This window comes from Microtus ochrogaster, chromosome 15, assembly GCF_000317375.1.
Source record: "Microtus ochrogaster isolate Prairie Vole_2 chromosome 15, MicOch1.0, whole genome shotgun sequence".
In the NCBI taxonomy this organism is placed as follows: domain Eukaryota; kingdom Metazoa; phylum Chordata; class Mammalia; order Rodentia; family Cricetidae; genus Microtus; species Microtus ochrogaster.
The window spans coordinates 21,995,872-22,013,795 of NC_022017.1; the positions used below are offsets into that span (position 1 = coordinate 21,995,872).

The following is a 17,924-nucleotide window of genomic DNA, read 5'->3' on the forward strand; positions in this document are numbered from 1 at the left end:
TTCCTGTTTTGTGAGTTTGCCCCTTATAATAAAAAAACATGTAATTGGTCTATCTTGTAGCTAGCCTGGTATTTCTGGACTCAAGATAATTCAACAGTATAGTGGCCTTGGAGTTTTCTTTTCTTTTCTTTTTTGGTTTTTCAAGACAGGGTTTCTCTACAGCTTTGGAACCTGCCCTGGAACTAGCTCTTGTAGATCAGGCTGGCCTCAAACTCACAGATATCCACCTGCCTCTGCTGGTATTAAAGTGCATGAGCTACCACCACCACCCAGATGGCTTTGGATATTTTAAAGCAGCTTTGAACTTTTGAACTTTAAAAGAAACTTCAGATATTTTAACTGAACTTTTTTTGTTTTGTTTTTTCAAGACAGGGTTCTCTGTGTAACATCTTTGGCTGTCATGGAACTCACTTTGTAGACCAGGCTCGCCTCAAACTCACATAGATCTCTGTGAGTTCGAGGCCAGCCTTGTTTCCAAAATGAGTTCCAGAATAGCCAGGGCTGTTAGACAGAGAAACCCTGTCTCAAGAAGAAAAAAAAAAAACAAAGTTGAAATGCTTTATATTGTGGTATTAATGTGAAATCTTAGGGATGAACAAGAAAGAAAAGGTTATAGTTTAATAGTAATATGTTTATGTGTCAGGTTGACAAAGGGTCAATAATTATGTTTAGGTTTTTTTGTTAACTGAGAGGTGAAAACCACAACAGAGAAAATGCCTCCATAATGTCAGCAAACCTATAGGGCATTTTCTTTTCTCTTCTTTTCTTTTTTAAGATTTATTTATTTAGTATGTATACAATGTTCTGCCTGTATGTATGCTTGCAGGTCAGAAGAAGGCTCCAGATTTCATTACAGATGGTTGTGAGCCACCGCATGGTTGACAGGAATTAAACTCATGACCTTTGGAAGAGCACTGAGCTATCTCTTTAGCCCAAGGGCATTTTCTTAATTGATGATTGAAGGCCCAGTTCATTTGTGGATAGTGCCACTTCTGGGTGTGTGGTCCTGGGTATATAAGAAAACAAACTGAGCAAGCCAGGAGGGAACAAACTAATAAGAAGTGTTCCTCAATGGCTTTTGCTACAATTCCTACCTCTAGGATTATGCCTTGACTTTATTCTATGATGGACTGTGATAGGAACTTTAAGATAAAATAAACCCTACTTCCCAGTTGATTTTGGTCGTGGTGTTTTGGCCCAGCACTAAACACCTGAACTGAGACACAGACCATTTTGAGATATCAAAGGCAAACTTGTACACTGTAAGAACATTTAACAAAATTAAGGCATTATTGTTTATATTTTATGTGTGATAATGGTATTGTGGTTATAACTATAAAAGACGTTTCATCTCATCTGATATCTGTAATTTTCTTCAAAATAATCTGATGAGATTGAAAATAAGAAGGTTAAAGACAGGTGATGATGGAATCTACCTTTAATCCCAACCCTCACTCTACGAGTTTGAGGCCAGTCTGGTATATAGAGCAAGTTCCAGGACAGCTAAGGCAACACAGAGCAACTCTATCTCAAAAAAAAAACAAAAAACAAAAACAAAAAAGAAGAAAGAAAAAAGAAAAGGAGAATCAGAAAAAATATTGGCCTCTAACAGTCTGTCTCCGGGTCAGTCTATTCTTTCAGGAAAGCTCAACCTGCTTGCCAACCCTAGGAACAGATCAACTCCTGGGTGACTGGCAACTAATTTTGGTAGAGCAATACAAGGGACTGTCAAAATGAAGCAGGTATTTTTATAAGAAAAGATGAACACGACTTATGTATACATGAGAAAAGCAATTTGTAGTACTCAGTATGATACTGTTATACGAAAATTAACAACTATGTGCTATCTACTGAAAAAGTAGTTATTGCAAAGAGTACAGAACTTAAATATTTCAGTCTTAACCTGAATTCCACATAAATGTGTTACATGTTTGTCAGCACAATACAAACTTTTAAGAAGTTCATTTCATTTCACTCTAATGCAGTAGGCACTAGAAAGGAAGAAAAGGGAAAGTAAAATTTTAAAGAAAGTCCGAAAGTATATGATCAGGCTACAGTAGTAAATTAAGAGATTCACAAACCCATCCATTGAGCTGCAAGGTCTAGGCACAAAAGGTCTCTCTGAAACTCACAGTGAACACCCGACACAGCACCTTGCTTGTACTAGGGCATCTGCTCAACATTCCTTCCCTCATTACTGCCACCACCATTATACACAGAAGTGGGAAGGGGATATGTATGCACACACACATACATATACACATACATATAGCTATGGCACTGTCACTCTTCATTTCTGCTATTTGACAAATAAAGAGATAAGACAGTCCTCTGGAGTCCCAGGACTCAAGACATAGACAACATATAGGTCTGTTTGCTAAACGGATAGTTGATGAGATTAAACAATTATGGTTAATATTAAAAAGAAAAAAGTCCTTATAATTTAGACACACCAGACTATTTACACAAGAAATTATGACGTCTGAGGTGTGTGTTTAAATTATCCAATGGTAATGGGTAAATGAGGTGAGGAGACAGGTGCTGAACACAGCAGGAGGGACAAGCCACCATTATAATTCCCCTATTCATATCCACACTTTATTCTATTTATTTATTTTGGTTTTTTGAGACAGGGTTTCTCAGTGTAGCCCTAACTGTCCTGGAACTCATTCTGTAAACTAGACTGGGCTTAAATTCACTCCTGAATTCTGGGATTAAAGGTGTGCACCACTACCACCTGGTTTCACATCAACATTTTAAATATAAGGTTAAACGTAAGTGTTGTGGAATATTATTTTAAGGTGTGTTATGTTTGTTTATGCTGTGGAATATTTGTTTAATGATGCAAAAATGTATTGCATTCTTTTATCTTGCATTTGTTTAACGCTGTGAAGCTGTGTTACTTTGCCTGTCTAAAACACCTGATTAGTCTAATAAAGAACTGAACAGCCAATAGCAAGGCAGGAGAAAGGATAGGCGGAGCTGACAGGCAGAGAGAATAAATAGGAGAAGAGATCCAGAAGCAAGAAAAGAGGGGGGGAGAGGACACCAGGGGGGCCAACCATTCAGCTACACAGCAAGTCACAGAGTAAGAAGTAAAGAAAGGCATATAGAATAGAGAAAGATAAAAGCCCAGAGGAAAAGGTAGATGGGGTAAGTTAAGAAAAGCTGGTTAGAAGCAAGCCAAGCTAATGCTGGGCAATCATAAGTAAGAATATGCCTCTGTGTGATTTATTTGGGAGCTGGGTGGCGGGTCCCCAAAGAGTAAGACCCAAAGAGCCAAAAGATTAAAACAACTAACTACAATAAGGTAGGAGAAGGACAGTGTTACAGCTAAAATGCTAATTCGTTTTCCCACAAAAGTCCAATTCCAATTAATTAGTTAATTAATCAGTGAGCTGATCATTATTTTTTGTTTACTTTGAAGCAATCAATCACTATTCTGACCACACAGACAGGCTACTCATAAAGACCTCAAAATGTAGATGGTCTCCGGCCCCTCCACAGTGAAGGGATGTTATAGGACCTCACGTTGATCTGGGGCTTGCAAAGCACCCAGTAAGGACAAGAAGTACTGCTTATTCCAGAGCTGGCTACAAAACCTCTTTGGAAAGTCACTTCACTTAAACAACAGTTCACATATCAGCCACTTATACTGTTCATCTGTGGTCTGTTAAGCAAACAAAATACTGTCTCAAGAGCCTGGTGACAGTTTCACAGTGGCAGCATTGATTATCCAATGCATTTGGCTTCACATATCATTACCTGTTCAGTTTTCCTTGCAATAAGATTGCCAATGGTCTTGCTGAAAAAACTGGCAAGCAGTGGGTTGAGTGGTGGCTCCTGATCCAGGAAGTCATACAGAAGGTTCAGCAGACTCTCGTCCTCGCCTAGTCTGTCGCTGATCTGCGGCACATCACAAGTCAGAAGCTCACAGGCTGTGTTTGGATATCTAAAAGGGCACAGTTCAAGCACTGGAGGTGAAATTAGACTTCTCCAACTTTTAGGAAGCAGACACGTCATGACTGGAGAGAGAGCTCAATGGTTAAGAGTATGTATTGCTCTTTCAGAAAACCTGAGTTCAACTCCCAGTGCCCATATCTGGTGGTGGAGCCACCTGTAACTAGCCTCTAGGTACCCACAAACATGGCACACTCTCATACAGACACACACATACACACAACTAAAAATAAACACACTTTTAAAGAAAGGAAGCAGATGATAAAGAGCAAATTACTAAACAGACCTGTAGCAACTGGAATTTAATTACTGGAACTCAAAGTTCTTAACATATCTTTTATAGGCTCCATCTATCCTGTTCTCTAATATTCTAAATTTTCTGACTCTACTTCCATTCTATAAATAACTTTTAATTTTTTTAATTTATTTATTCATTATGTGTACAACATTCTGCTTCCATGTATGCCCACACATCAGAAGAGGGCACCAGGTCTCATTACAGATGGTTGTGAGCCATCATGTGGTTGCTGGGAATTGAACTCAGGACCTCTGGAAGAGCAGTCAGTGCTCTTAACCTCTGAGCCATCTCTCCAGCCCCCAACTTTTAATATTTTTAAAACAGGATTTCATGTAGCCTGGACTGGCCTCAAATTCACTACGTAGATGAGGATGGCTTCATCCTCCTGCCTTTACTTCCTAAACCTGGGATTACAGGTGCGCACCAGCAGACCAGACTTAAATAATCTTTCTTTTTCCTGGATTCTTTCTTCATGATCATCTGCCAGGCTTCTCCCTGTTGACTGTCAGTACGGCTAAGTCCCAGTCATGTTCATGTTTCTCCTTAGGAAATTGCCTTTCCTCTTCTCCCCGCTTCCTGTGACTTCAAATTAGTAAGCACAGAGCAAAACTGCTCTACACTAAGAAATATCATGTCTGAAGCTATGAAACAGTATCATCAGTGAGACAGCATATAAGTAATTTACTACTAAGAAATGCTAGTATGGGGGCTGGAGAGGTGGCTCAGAGGTTAGGAGCACTAGCTGCTCTTCCAGAGGTCCTGAGTTCAATTCCCAGCAACCACACAGTGGCTCACAAGCATCTATAATGAGATTTGATACCCTCTTCTGGTGTGTAGGCATACACGCCAGCACACTGTATAAAGAATAAATAAATCTTCAAAAAAAAAGAAATGCTAGTATGTGAAAATATACTCTTCATTTAATGAAAATGACTACAGACAAGATAACCCTTCCTAGCCCATTCTGTGTGATTCCATGCTATCACTGATTCTTCTTTAGCAGCTGGCCCACACAGGATAGAAGACAACCAACGCCCCCAGAAACAGTTCTGCACTGATTGTGGATGCTCTCTCTCTCTCTCAGCCGGATAAAAAGGAGCAACCTTCAGAGCCATAACGAGCTGTCAGTCATGCAGGCCCAGCAGGACTTGCAAGACAAGTGGGCCTTTGGACAGGAGAACAGTATGGGCAGGGCCCCATAGGCTGAGTGCGGGAGGGGCCTAAGGGTTAAGTCAGTTCTGGGATTGCTCCTTCCTGGCTAACCTCTCTGGTTTTCAATGTCTTTGTCTGTGAAGTGGGGCAGCCAGGGCCCCACCTCATGCAATGGCTCTAACCCCACACAAGTGTTTAGTGTAGAGGATCATCCATGACCAATTGAGGGCAGGGAGACCACAGAGAGCAGCAGAAGAAGATTAGGTCAGCAGCAGTGAAAGCCACAGTGATGCTCTACCAGATACAACACGCTGGGGCAGTGCAAGAAGTCAAATCCTACGGGGGAGGAAGCAAAGGAAAGACTGCGTTTTGAGGGCATTTTCACAGCAGGGAATAACCAACTTGTCCAACAGAGCAGATGGAGCTAAAAGGTACCAATTCTTTTCTTTTTCTCCTTTTTTTTAAAGTCAGGGTCTTTCTACAAAGCCCTGGCTGTACTAGAAGTTACCATGCAAACCAGGCTAGCCTCAAACTCACAGAGATCCTCCTGTCTCTGCCTCTAAAGTGTGAGAATAAAGGTGTGGCCACCACGTCTATCCAAAAGAAAACAATTCTACATCTAAGTAGGTCTAGGGTTTTTCCTTTATACACATACTTACTTTCTGACAAATAGGCACTGCTCTAGTAGTTTAAAAAACTTACAAAAAGAATAAGAATTTTACTTAAACATGACAAATGACTCATGTGATCTTGTGGATATTCCCTCCTAAGATCCTATTCCAGTAATAGAGAGTTAGGAAGGCAAGAAGAGCAGCTGGCTGCAGAAACACTGCAGTAGAGTGCCTGCCCAGTATCCAGCACGCAAGAGGCTCTAAATTAATCCCCAGTGTCACATCTCAGGCATGGGATGGGGGAGAAGAGAAGAGAAGAGGAAATGATTCTACCTTAGACTAAGCCCAAGGAAAACGGACTCTCAGGTGCTCAGAGAGAAGTTAGGGTAAGGGCTCAAGCTACACAGTTCCAGAGATGTATGGCCAGTGTCCTGATTGCTGAGGGCAGGGTGGTCTGGAAACATCTTATGCTTGAGTTAGTTCGTTCTCAGGAAAAGTGAACAAGTCCTGTTACTAATTTAAGAATACTAAATAAAATGGAGAGATAATGGGATGCTGGCTAAAAATAGGAAACTTGGCAAAAAACAAGTTCCCAGCATGCTTACAGGCCTTCATCCCACAGGTAAGAACTAGAAGGAGGGCGGTAGTGGTGAGCACCTTTAATCCCAGCACTCAGGAGGCAGAGGCAGGAGGATCTTTATGAGTTCAAGGCCAGCCTGGTCTTGTTCCAGGACAGGCTCCATAGCTACAGAGAAACCCTGTCTCAACGCCCCCCCCTCACCAACATACACAAAAAGAACTAGAAGGATTTTTTTTTTTTGATTTTTCGAGACAGGGTTTCTCTGTAGTTTTGGAGCCTGTCCTAGAACTAGCTCTGGTAGACCAGGCTGGTCTTGAACTCACAGAGATCTGCCTGCCTCTGCCTCCCGAGTGCTGGGATTAAAGGCGTGCGCCACCACCGCCCGGCCTAGAAGGATGTTTTTTCTAAATGGAATGCTGGGGTAGCAAAGGCATAGATAAAACAGTAAGAGCAAAACCAAGAAAAATGAGGCCAGCAGGGTGGCTGAGCAGTGAGGGTGCTTGCTATGCAAGCCCATTAACCTGAGCTCTGTCTAAGGGTGGATGGAGAGAACTGACTCCACAAAGTTGTCTGTGGTGTGCACACAGCCACATTCACATACACCATGCACATACATACACAAACAAACATTTTGAAGATTTAAAAAATAGGTATTAATTTTCAAAAGTTAATGCTCAATTAGATGCCCAGAAAGAAAACAGAGGAAAAACTACAGGGGAAAAAGAAATAATGCAAAAAAAATATTCCACTACACTAAGATCTTTTCATTTTCAATTGAAGAGATCCATGAAATGCTTACACAATAAATGGGGAGAAAAACCTGGTGGGCTGGAGGGATGACTCAGTGGTTAAAAGCACTGGCTGCTCATGTAGAGGATCCAGGCTCAGTTCCTAGAATTCACATGATAGTCCCAGACAGTCAAGGCCCTCTTTTGATATACATGGTGCACAGACATACATACAGGTAAAACAGCCATATACATTAAAAAAATCTTTAAAGAAATATACCTGGGGCCAGATGGTGGTGGCACATGCCCTTAATCCTAGCACTTGGAAGGTAGAGAGAGGAAGATCTCTGGGTTCAAGGCCAGTCTGGTCTAGGAGCGAGTTCCAGGGCAGCCAAGGCTACACAGAGAAACCCAGTCTTGAAAAACAAAATAAAAACATCAACAACAACAACAACAACAAAAATCTGGTGTTTGTGTGAATATGTATGTGTAACCCACAAATGAACTGACGAATCTGCTCTGTCCCATTTGCTTGCTTCTATGTATCAGGCTCCTGAGAGCCATTTGTTTTCTCATTGCTTTCTCTGCTTTAACTTGGTACCCGTGCACTACTAATCTCTCTCAGACTCTGACTCCGCCAGTCTCGAGTCATTGATGCTATTCTGAGAATCTCTGTTTTGACCTAAAAGCCCCTTAACTACACCCTATCTGTCATTTTGTTCTAATTGGTCACCCAAACCGGGAGACACTTGTAGAGAAGATGACAGGGAGTGTAGTGATAATGAGAACACAACAGCCTCCAGTTGTGGTCACCCTATCCATAAAGCTGTGGCCCTCTGACAGCAGTTCTTCCTAGAACTGTTTCCCATCATGGGACCCTTGTCAGACTGACTGACTGCCCAGAGGAAGCACTGACAGCCCACCACTCAGACAGACAGACTGACTGCCCAGAGGAAGCACTGACAGCCCACCTCTCAGACAGACAGACTGACTGCCCAGAGGAAGCACTGACAGCCCAGAGGAAGCACTGGTTGCTTCATTATCTAGGCCTGCTCTTTTTTCTTCCAAAAGACAAAGGTCAGCAAATATTTGTTGTGAAGGGCCAGGTTAAAAATATTTTTGTTAGGGGGCTGGAGAGATGGCTCAGAGGTTAAAAGCATTGCCTGCTCTTCCAAAGGTCCTGAGTTCAATTCCCAGCAACCACATGGTGGCTCACAACCATCTGTAATGAGGTCTGGTGCCCTCTTCTGGCCTTCAGGCATACACGCAGACAGAATATTGTATACATAATAAATAAATAAATATTTTTAAAGATATTTATTTTTGTTAGTCTCTTTTGTGACTGGACTCTGATTGTATATGGATTAGTGTGACATGTCTACCACCAAAAAGGTCATCAACATGGGTAGCAAAGTACTCTCCCTTTAACTTTTTTCAAACATTTAAAATTGTAAAAGCTGACAGGTGTGGAATATATCTGAGATCCTAGCACTTAGAAGATTTCTGGGAGGAGTATTGGAAGTAGATTAGTATGTGCTAAACAGTAAGTCTTCATGTCAGAAGAAAGGAAGGGAGGGAGGGAAGGCGGGAAGGAGAGAGGGAGGGAGGGAGGGAGGGATAAAGAGCAAATCATGACTCACCCTATGCCAAGACCTTCATACCACGCATGCGTACAGTAGGCTTCCTCATAAGCACCTAGATCTATGACTGCTGTGTAACTTGTCCCTAGCTCTCCCCAGAAACACTATGGATCATGTGACCTACTCATGGAGCCAAACTTTCTTGGTACACAGAGCATCCTCCCACTCCAGACTCTGCCCTTACACAAAGTTCCATCTGTCTTGTGGTGACACTGTCCCTTCCCTTTTGTCAGCTCCCAACACCCTGGTCAAACTTAAAATATTTTAGAAAAAATTTCTAAAGGTTTAGTACCACTAATGATAATGACATACTCCATCTGAACTGGTCAGGCATCATACCTCTAACCTGTTTACCAGCTCTAATGATGATGTGGTACAACTCTGCAATCTCAGGTACCTAATTATCATAGGGTCTTTCTTTCATCAAATTGTTGCAACATATGTCGACTTAATATAAACTCACTTATACCACAGAATGAAAAAAAAAACATACACAAGAGATTCAAAACTCTTAAACCTCACAAACCTCACAAACCACAACTTCACAACAGCCTCCTCACTTCTCATGTGGTGATGCCCTGTATCTAGTTGGCCTTAGACACTACCCACAGCCTCCCTAAGCACTACCCAGAGGGCCTGGGAACAGCCTCAGTACATACTTGAATCGGACCTTCTCTTCCATGTCCAGGGGTGGGTCCTGTGTGATGAGATTTACCAGCTCCTCCATACACTGCTGCCTGCACAGGAAGTCCAGCAACTTCTGGTTTTGAGCCTTACACTCTTGCAGGATGTCATCTTCGTCCATTAACTCTTGCAGTGTCACATGTTCCTTGTCGAGCAGCTTGTCAACATGGGACGTGGTATTCAAGTCAAATTTCCAGAACATGATGGTGGCCACAGAGCTGCAAGTAAGGACAGAAGAGGAGCTCACTCCTTCATACTCTGTTAATCCACCCTCAGCTGAGCTATACCAAAGTCCAAAGAGTTTATCCCCAACATACACACAGGTGATCCTGGGGCCTAAGTAACTGTTCATATCTACAGGGCCCTTACGTTCCTCTCACTGACTTATCTCCTCCCCACGCACAGTATCTCCCTCATCTGACCTAGCTCTCCCCTCCCCACAGTGCTTAAGTCCCTAGAGGTTCTCATTTCGATCGTGGCTCTGACGGGCCCACACATCTTTCTCCCAAGTATCAACGCTAAGAATACCTCTCCATCCCAAAAAAGTTAACTCAAACCAGAAACCTACCCTCCCAGTGCTTAAACCCTCCTGAGTGAACTGAACACTGGACATGTGTTCCTAGAAGACTCTCAGAGCCGATACCCAGCTAGCCAAACTAGGACAGCCTGTTTTGCTTGAACTTTCCATTTTCTGCAGCCATGTGTCACCTAGTTCCTCAGTTTATGGTGGCCGTCTTGCTGAATAATATCAAGGCTATCCATAAGACAACCATCTCCTTCACATGCACACAACTGTGCACAGTCTTGCCACAGCAATCTGAAGATCACCACTAACCCAGCCCTTCCTCTGCCTCCTCAGCCCTTCTTCCAGCTTTTGCTGTTGTGCCTAGTCAAGGCTGACCATCCCCATGGGGCTCACTGTCAAGGTACAGGCCAGGGTGAGTTAGCCAACAGTTTTTACTATTGTGATAACAAAAAGAAAATATGAAGCTTCATCGTCAACAAAGCTAAAAGCTTATCTTCAAATATGAATATTTTAAAATCATTTTTACATTTATTTATGTGTGTGTGCACACGTGCACACCATACAACCAGGAAAGCATACATGAGTGGTGGTCAGGGGACAAGTTGTGGGAGTCAGTTCTCACTTTCTATCATATGGGTCCCAGGGACTAAACTCAGATCATCAGTCCTAACCCGGTAAGCCATCTCACTGCTCCAAATTATAGATTCTTTTAATGTAATATAAGGTTATTTACAAAACTATAAGATCTGAGTGGCTTATCCTACTTGGTATTTTTACTTTTAAAAAAATCTAAAAGATTGGAGCTGGAGAGATGGCTCAGTGGTTAGGAGTCCTGGCTATAGATGCAGAGGACCTGGGGACTGAATTCTAGTATTGAAACCACCACTCCCAACAGTCTGTAACTCTGGCAGGCGGTATAACACCATCTTCTGACCTTTGTGGGCACTGTACATCTATGATACACAGACGACATGCATGCAGGCAAAACATCCATATATATAAAATAATGCTTTAAGCCAGACTCTTACTGTGCAGCTCTGGTTGGCCTAAAACTCATTATATAGACCAGGCTCAACTCAAACTCACAGAGGTACACTTGCTTCTTCCTCCCAAATGCTGAGATTAAAGATGTGTGCCACCACACCTGACACTAAAATAAACTGTAAATGAAAAAAACTAAGAGACTAGCTGTGGTTCTTAGATGTGTTTGCCTGTTTGTGAATCTGAGGTACTGGTGTGTAGCCCTGACACAATATATATTCAATTAATCTTCAGTAAATGTAGAAAATCAATTAAATGGAGAAAGGTGTGTTGTGTGTGTGCGTATGAGTATGTGTGTGTGCAGTCATTTAAAACATTATTCCAGAAAACTAAATATGCGTTAAATAAGCTCAACCCTTACTTCACACCAAAATCCACATTAACATGAAATAGCGCACAGGTTTAATTATAAAATCTACAACTAGAAATTCTAGAAGACAATGTTTTAGAGGCTGGGAATGTAACTCAATAGTAGAGCCATTGCCTAGCATATACAAGGTCATAAGATTTGCTTCCCAGCACTACAGAGGCAGGGGGAGGGATAGAAAGAGAGGGTCAGCAAGATGACATCAGTGACTAAGGGCACTTGTCACCTGTCACCACACCTGAGAACCTGAATTTACACAAGTCCCATAAATTGTCCTCTGTTGGCCACATACAAATCAAAGCAAGCACATGAATACAACACACACACACAATAATAACATAACATAAATAAATGTGGTATCCTCCAGACATAGTGGTACACACCTTTAATCCCAGGACTTGGGAGACAGAGGCAGGTGGATCTCTGTGAGTTCAAAGCCAGGTAGGTCTACATAAAGGTAAGACTATTTCAAAACAACAACAAAAATTAATGTGACAGAGTGTTTTAAAAAGCAAGAAATGAGGGTGGGGGGAGAAGGAAGGACAGAAGGGGAAGAGAAGGGGAGAAGGGGAGGAAGGAGGAGAACTTGAGGGAACGGGATAGACGAGATGGGAAAAGGACAGAGATGAGAGCAAGGAAAGAGATATTTTGATTGAGGGAGCCATTATGGGGCTAGCAAGAAACCTGAGACTAGAGAAATTCCCAGGAATCCACAAGGATGACCCCCAGCTAAGACCCTAAGCAATAGAGGAGAGGGTTCCAGACTGGCCTTGCCCTGTAGTCAGATTGATGAATATCTTTAAAATATCACCATAGAACCTTCATCCAGTAACTGATGGAAACAGAGGCAGAGACCCGCAGTGGAGCACTGGGCTGAGCTCCCAAAGTCCGGTTGAAGAATGGGAGGAGTGCTGGGCGGTGATAGCGCATGCCTTTAATCCCAGCATTCGGGAGGCAGAGGCAGGCAGATCTCTGTGAGTTCGAGGCCAGCCTGGTCTACAAGAGCTAGTTCCAAGACAGCGAAACCCTGTCTCAAAAAACAAACAAACAAACAATAAAAAAAAACCCAAAAGAATGAGAGGAGTGAGAATATGAGCAAAGAGGTCAAGACCATGATGGGTACACCCACTGAAACAGTTTACCTGAGCTAATGGAAGCTCACCAACTCCAGCTAGACAGGGAAGGAGCCAGCATAGGAGGCAATGTTATACATGGGTAAGAAAGAAAAGGTTCAAACATGATAAACATACAAACCTTAAGAGATTCTGCAACCTCTATGAATGCAGCAGTGAACAGAAATCCATACAAATAAAACTGCCTTGGCCCTTGACATTGATCCTAGGAAAACAAAAACTTAAATTCACACAAAAACCTTCACATGAATGTTGACAACAACTTTATTTGTAACAGTCAAAAGTTAGAATAACAGCAGGGTATGCCTTTAATCCCAGCACTCAGAAGGCAGGGCAAGCAGATCTCTGAGTTTGAGGTTAGCCTGGTCTAGTGAGTTCTAGGACAGCCAGAGCTGCATAGTGAGACCCTGTATCAAACAAACAAAACGTTAGAATTACATTTCTTGTATGCTAACCAAAAAGGAGGGTGGGGAGGCTGGAATCAGCTTGGACAGCCTTCAAAATACAAACTGTAACATAGCATGTGGTACCATCACAGTAAGGAAAATAGGGCTATATAAAGTGCTATTGTGATCGCTCAGATAGCTCATATACTAAAATCAGAATGACACGGGGAGGTTAACATGGCCACCAAGCAAGGAAGTTAGGAAAATTTATCACTTTTCTTATTTTTCTTGCCAACATGCAGATGATATAGAAACAGTAAACAAGAAAATAACTATAAATAAAGGTTACTCTTGTTTAATGCCACATGAAAAATTCATGTACAATTCCAAGCACAACGGTTAAGAACATATGTACTAAGTTCATGTAAGTGGAATAAATTTTTTATGATTAGGAAAGAATTTTCTTTTTTGAGTCTCATGTTTGACAGAAAAACCTCAAACTTGACATGTAGCTGAGGGTCACCTTGAACTCCCAATCTTTCTACCTCTGCCTCCCTGGTGCAGAACTGGACTCAAACCCAGGGCTCTCATTCATATTAGGCTGTTGTAGGAGCTGTGGTGGGCTGCGTTCCCGCCCAGCTCTGTACGGCTAGCTTTACCCGAAATAATTACACAGAAACTGTATTCTTTTGAATGCTGCCTGGCCCATTTGTTCCAGCGTCTTACTGGCTAACTCTCACATCTTGCTTTAACCCATTTCTAATAATCTGTGTAGCACCACGAGGTGGCTTACCAGGGAAGATCTTAACCTGCATCTGTGTCGGGTGGGAGAATCATGGCGACTGCCTGACTTGGCTTTCTTTCTCCCAGAATTCTGTTCAGTCTACTCTGCCTACCTAATTTTCTGTCCTATTAAAGGGCCAAGGCAGTCAGTCTCTTTATTTAACCAATGAAATTAACATTAAACAGAAGACTCTCCCCCATCATTAGGCAAGCACTCTAACAACTGAGTTACATCCCCAGCCTCCAAAATGAATTACTGATGAGTACAAAATCTAAATACATGTCTAGAAATTTATTACTAGACAAAGTAAACAAATCCCAAAAGTTTTCATACTATGATTCCATTGATGACTTGGTGGATTTGGTTCTGTTTTGCTGCTTTATTTGTTTGAGATATTGTCTCACTATGGTGCCCAGGTTGGTCTTGAACTCTTGGGTTCAAACAATTCTCTCACCACAGTCTCCTGAAAGCTTAAGATTACGCCAACTTGCCTAGCTCCAGTATAACATTTTTAAGTGATAGAAATTTTAGAAATGGCTTGGTGGTACATAATCAGAGCATTTGGAAAGCAGAGGCAGGTGGATCTCTGTGAGTTCAAGGTCAGCCTGGTCTATATAGCAAGTAAGTTCCAGGACAACTGGAGCTACTTAGAGAGACCCTGTCTCAAAAAATAAACAAACAAACAAATAAATAAATAAAATTCTAGAAACAAAAGCTGAAAAGATGGCTCAGTGGTTAAGAGTAGTTCTTGAAGAGGAGCTGGGTTTGAGTCCTAGCACTCACATGGTGGTTCACAACCATGTGTGACTCCAGTTCTGGGAGATCTGATGCCCTTGCCCTCTTCTGACACCTGAAGGCACCAGACATGCATGTAGTACAGACATACACAAGGCAATACACACACACACACACACACACACACACACACACACACACACACAAGAAAAACCCACTTCAAACAGTATTAGAAATGGGAAGACAGCGTGATGGCTAATATTAACTAATAGGATCTAGTATAACCTAGGAGACAAGCCTCTGGACATACTTGTGAGGGAGTCTCTTGATTAGGTTAACTGAAATGGGAAGACATACCTAAAGAGTGTGCACAGTTCCCTAGGCTTGGGTTCTAGAATGCATAAAAATGAGGACGACAGCTCAGCACAAGCATTCACTCATTGCTCTCCTCTTGCTAACGAACTGTAAATGCAACAAGACTGCTTCAAGTGCTTACAGTCTTAACTGCTCTACCATGATGATCCTTATCCTTAAGGTCTGGACCAAAATAAACTATTTCACCGTAAACTGCTTCTATCAAGATATTTTATCACAGCAACAGGAAAAGGCTTGGTTCCAGTGGTTGGGAATTAGGAAAGAAGCAAAAGGGAAGCAAATATGGTTATAAAAGTGACATGACAACTGGGCGTGGGAATGCACACCTGCAATCCCTGCCCTAGGGAGGTGAAAGTAGCAGGATCAGGAGTTCAAGATCATCCTTCACTACAAAGCAAGTTCAAGTACATGACCACACACATGCACACGCACATGCACGTGCGCGCGCGCGCGCACACACATACACACACACACAGTGAACTGGGAGGTCAAGTTGAGTATGGTAGCACACACTTGTAACCCCAGCATTTGGAAGGCTGAAGTATTCAGATTTCTGTGAGTTCCAGGACAACATGAATTACATGCAAGTTCCAGGCCAGCAAGAAACAGTCTAAAAACAAACAATCTGGGAGGTGTGAATAAAATCAGTAGATTGTATTAGTGCCACTTCCTGGCTATAACTAAAACATTTCTGTTAGTGCTGGCTTGCAATCCCACCATCTGGAAGGGGGCAGAATGAAGAGTAGTTCAAGTTCAAGCACAGCTACATAGGGAGCTGAAGGTCAGCAGCGGCTCCTTGAGAGTCTGTCTCAAAACAGTTTCTATCCGGGAGGAAATGGGTAAAGAGCACAAGGGATTTCTCTGTTATTTCTTAGAGTTGCAGTGACTAAGTTCATGCTGTTAAGGAAACATAAACACCTAAAAATGGAATACAAAAATTTTCAACATCCAATGTAATATTTACAAATATAAGTCACTGGGCTAGAATGATGGCTCAAGCATTAAAAGCTAACCTCACAACCAAAAATACAAATATAAGCCCCAATACTGGATGACGCAATAACTTCAGAAGATCACTATCATATAGATTACTTTCTCTAAAGACAATAAGATATGGAAACTAAAATCAAAAGATTTTTTTGTTTTTTTATTTTTGTCTTTTGCTATTTTGTTTTGTTTTTCCAAGACAGTGTTTCTCTGTGTAGCCCTGACTGTCCTGGAACTCACTCTGTAGATCAGGCTGGCTTCGAACTCAGAGATTCACCTGCCTCTGCCTCTGGAGTGCTAGAATTAAGGCAAGCACACACCTACAGAAGCCAGAAATGGGTATCAGATGCTTTAGAGTTGGGGAGTTCTAGGTTGTCGTGAGCTGTATGACACAGTGCTGAGAATCAACCTCTGGTCCTCTAGAGAAGCAGCAAGTGCTCTTAACCTTGAGCCACCTCTGCAGCCTAAAGACTGCGCTTCTATTTTTTTTAATGAAAGGGTCTTCTGTAGCCTGTCCTGGTTGGCCTAAACTCTCTGTATAGCTGAGGATCATAGTGAATCCTGATCCTGTGGCTTCCAATGCTCAACCGGTGGGATTACAGGAGTACACTGCATTTAGTTTGTTTCTTTTTTTTTTAATATTTATTTATTATGTATACAATATTCTGTCTGTGTGTATGCCTGAAGGCCAGAAGAGGGCACCAAACCCCATTACAGATGGTTGTGAGCCACCATGTGGTTGCTGGGAATTGAACTCAGAACCTTTGGAAGAGCAGGCAATGCTCTTAACCTCTGAGCCATTTCTCCAGCCCCCTAGTTTGTTTCTTTTTTTAAGCCAACCTGTGGATAGGATTATAGACATGTAACACTATTCTCCACTTGGTTTTTGTCTTGTTTTGTTTTTAAATCCTACCTATGATCTCACAAGGTATTACTAAAATTAATACAGAAATGCAAGGAATTCAGCACAGACAACACAACAGTAAAAAGGAAAAACAAATCTGGAGGACTCAGGTTCGGCTTCTTTTTTCCTCTTACTCTATTCATACTGACTTTATTTTTTTTTACCTTGTTTTCAAAAATAAGGAATATTGTCAGAATTTAAGGACATAGATACTTCACTGAGGAGCCCACTAGGCTCCAATGTTTATTTCCAAATTGATGGTCACTGATTAAGACATCAATGTAGGTAGAAAAGGGATTGTGGAGTTGGGTAAAGAGGGTAGGGAGGGGTTCAGAATGCACTATGTATGTGGTGGTTTGAATGTGAATTGCTCCAATAGACTCAAAAATTTGAATGTGTGGTTTCCAGTTGCTAAACTGCTTGGAAAAGATTAGGAGGTGTGGCCTTGTTGGGGGAGGTATATCACTGGAGGTCTCAAAAGCCCACACCAGACTCAGTGTCTCTCTTTCTATCTTCCTGCTGCCATGCATCAGGATGCAAAGCTCTCAGCCACTACTTGAGTATCATGCCTGTGTGCTTCCTGCCAGACATCAATGGGAGCCCAGTCTCAACAGATATATATATTATATATATATATAGCACAGCCCCTGCATCTGTGGCTCAGAGAACATCTCAGAAGAGCTAATAGAAAAACTGTAAGAGCCAAAATACCAAGAAGTCTGTGGTGAAATAGTCTCTCCTACAAATGGCTGCATAAACAAAATTGCAATAATGACAGTATCAATAGACATATTAATGTGGAAGGAAAATTTCATAGAGTACCACTCTAGACAAAGAACTACAGGCAACTAATAAATGTGGGGAGAAGGAGAATTAGCTTCTCCCAGGGATAAGCCCCTTACCTGGTTGTCCAGTGTACAGTGGTCAGCCTTGAAGCCATGTACACACAAACAAAAACAGACTCATTAGGTTGTATTTATATATTTGTGCATAAACACACATATACATATATAACAATAAGAGCCGGGCAGTG

The 17,924-nt window shown here is 41.9% G+C and overlaps 1 protein-coding gene across 7 annotated transcripts in view; it reads right to left on the reverse strand.

The window, feature by feature from the left end:
• Ppp6r2 (protein phosphatase 6 regulatory subunit 2) overlaps positions 1 to 17,924 on the reverse strand; it is a 91,954-nt gene that overhangs the window by 46,210 nt on the left and 27,820 nt on the right. For 2 of the 7 annotated variants that reach the window (XM_005354355.2, XM_013348834.2), the window contains exons 3-5: positions 12,842 to 12,925; positions 9,629 to 9,871; positions 3,766 to 3,952 (exon numbers count right to left, since the gene is read on the reverse strand). In XM_005354355.2, the coding sequence (XP_005354412.1) occupies positions 3,766 to 3,952; positions 9,629 to 9,855 (414 nt within the window). In that variant the 5' untranslated portion in view covers positions 9,856 to 9,871; positions 12,842 to 12,925. Of the gene's footprint in view, positions 1 to 3,765; positions 3,975 to 9,628; positions 9,872 to 12,841; positions 12,926 to 17,793; positions 17,821 to 17,924 lie in introns of those variants that run through there. The other 5 variants (XM_026782486.1, XM_026782485.1, XM_026782484.1 and 2 more) reach the window with 4 other exon arrangements.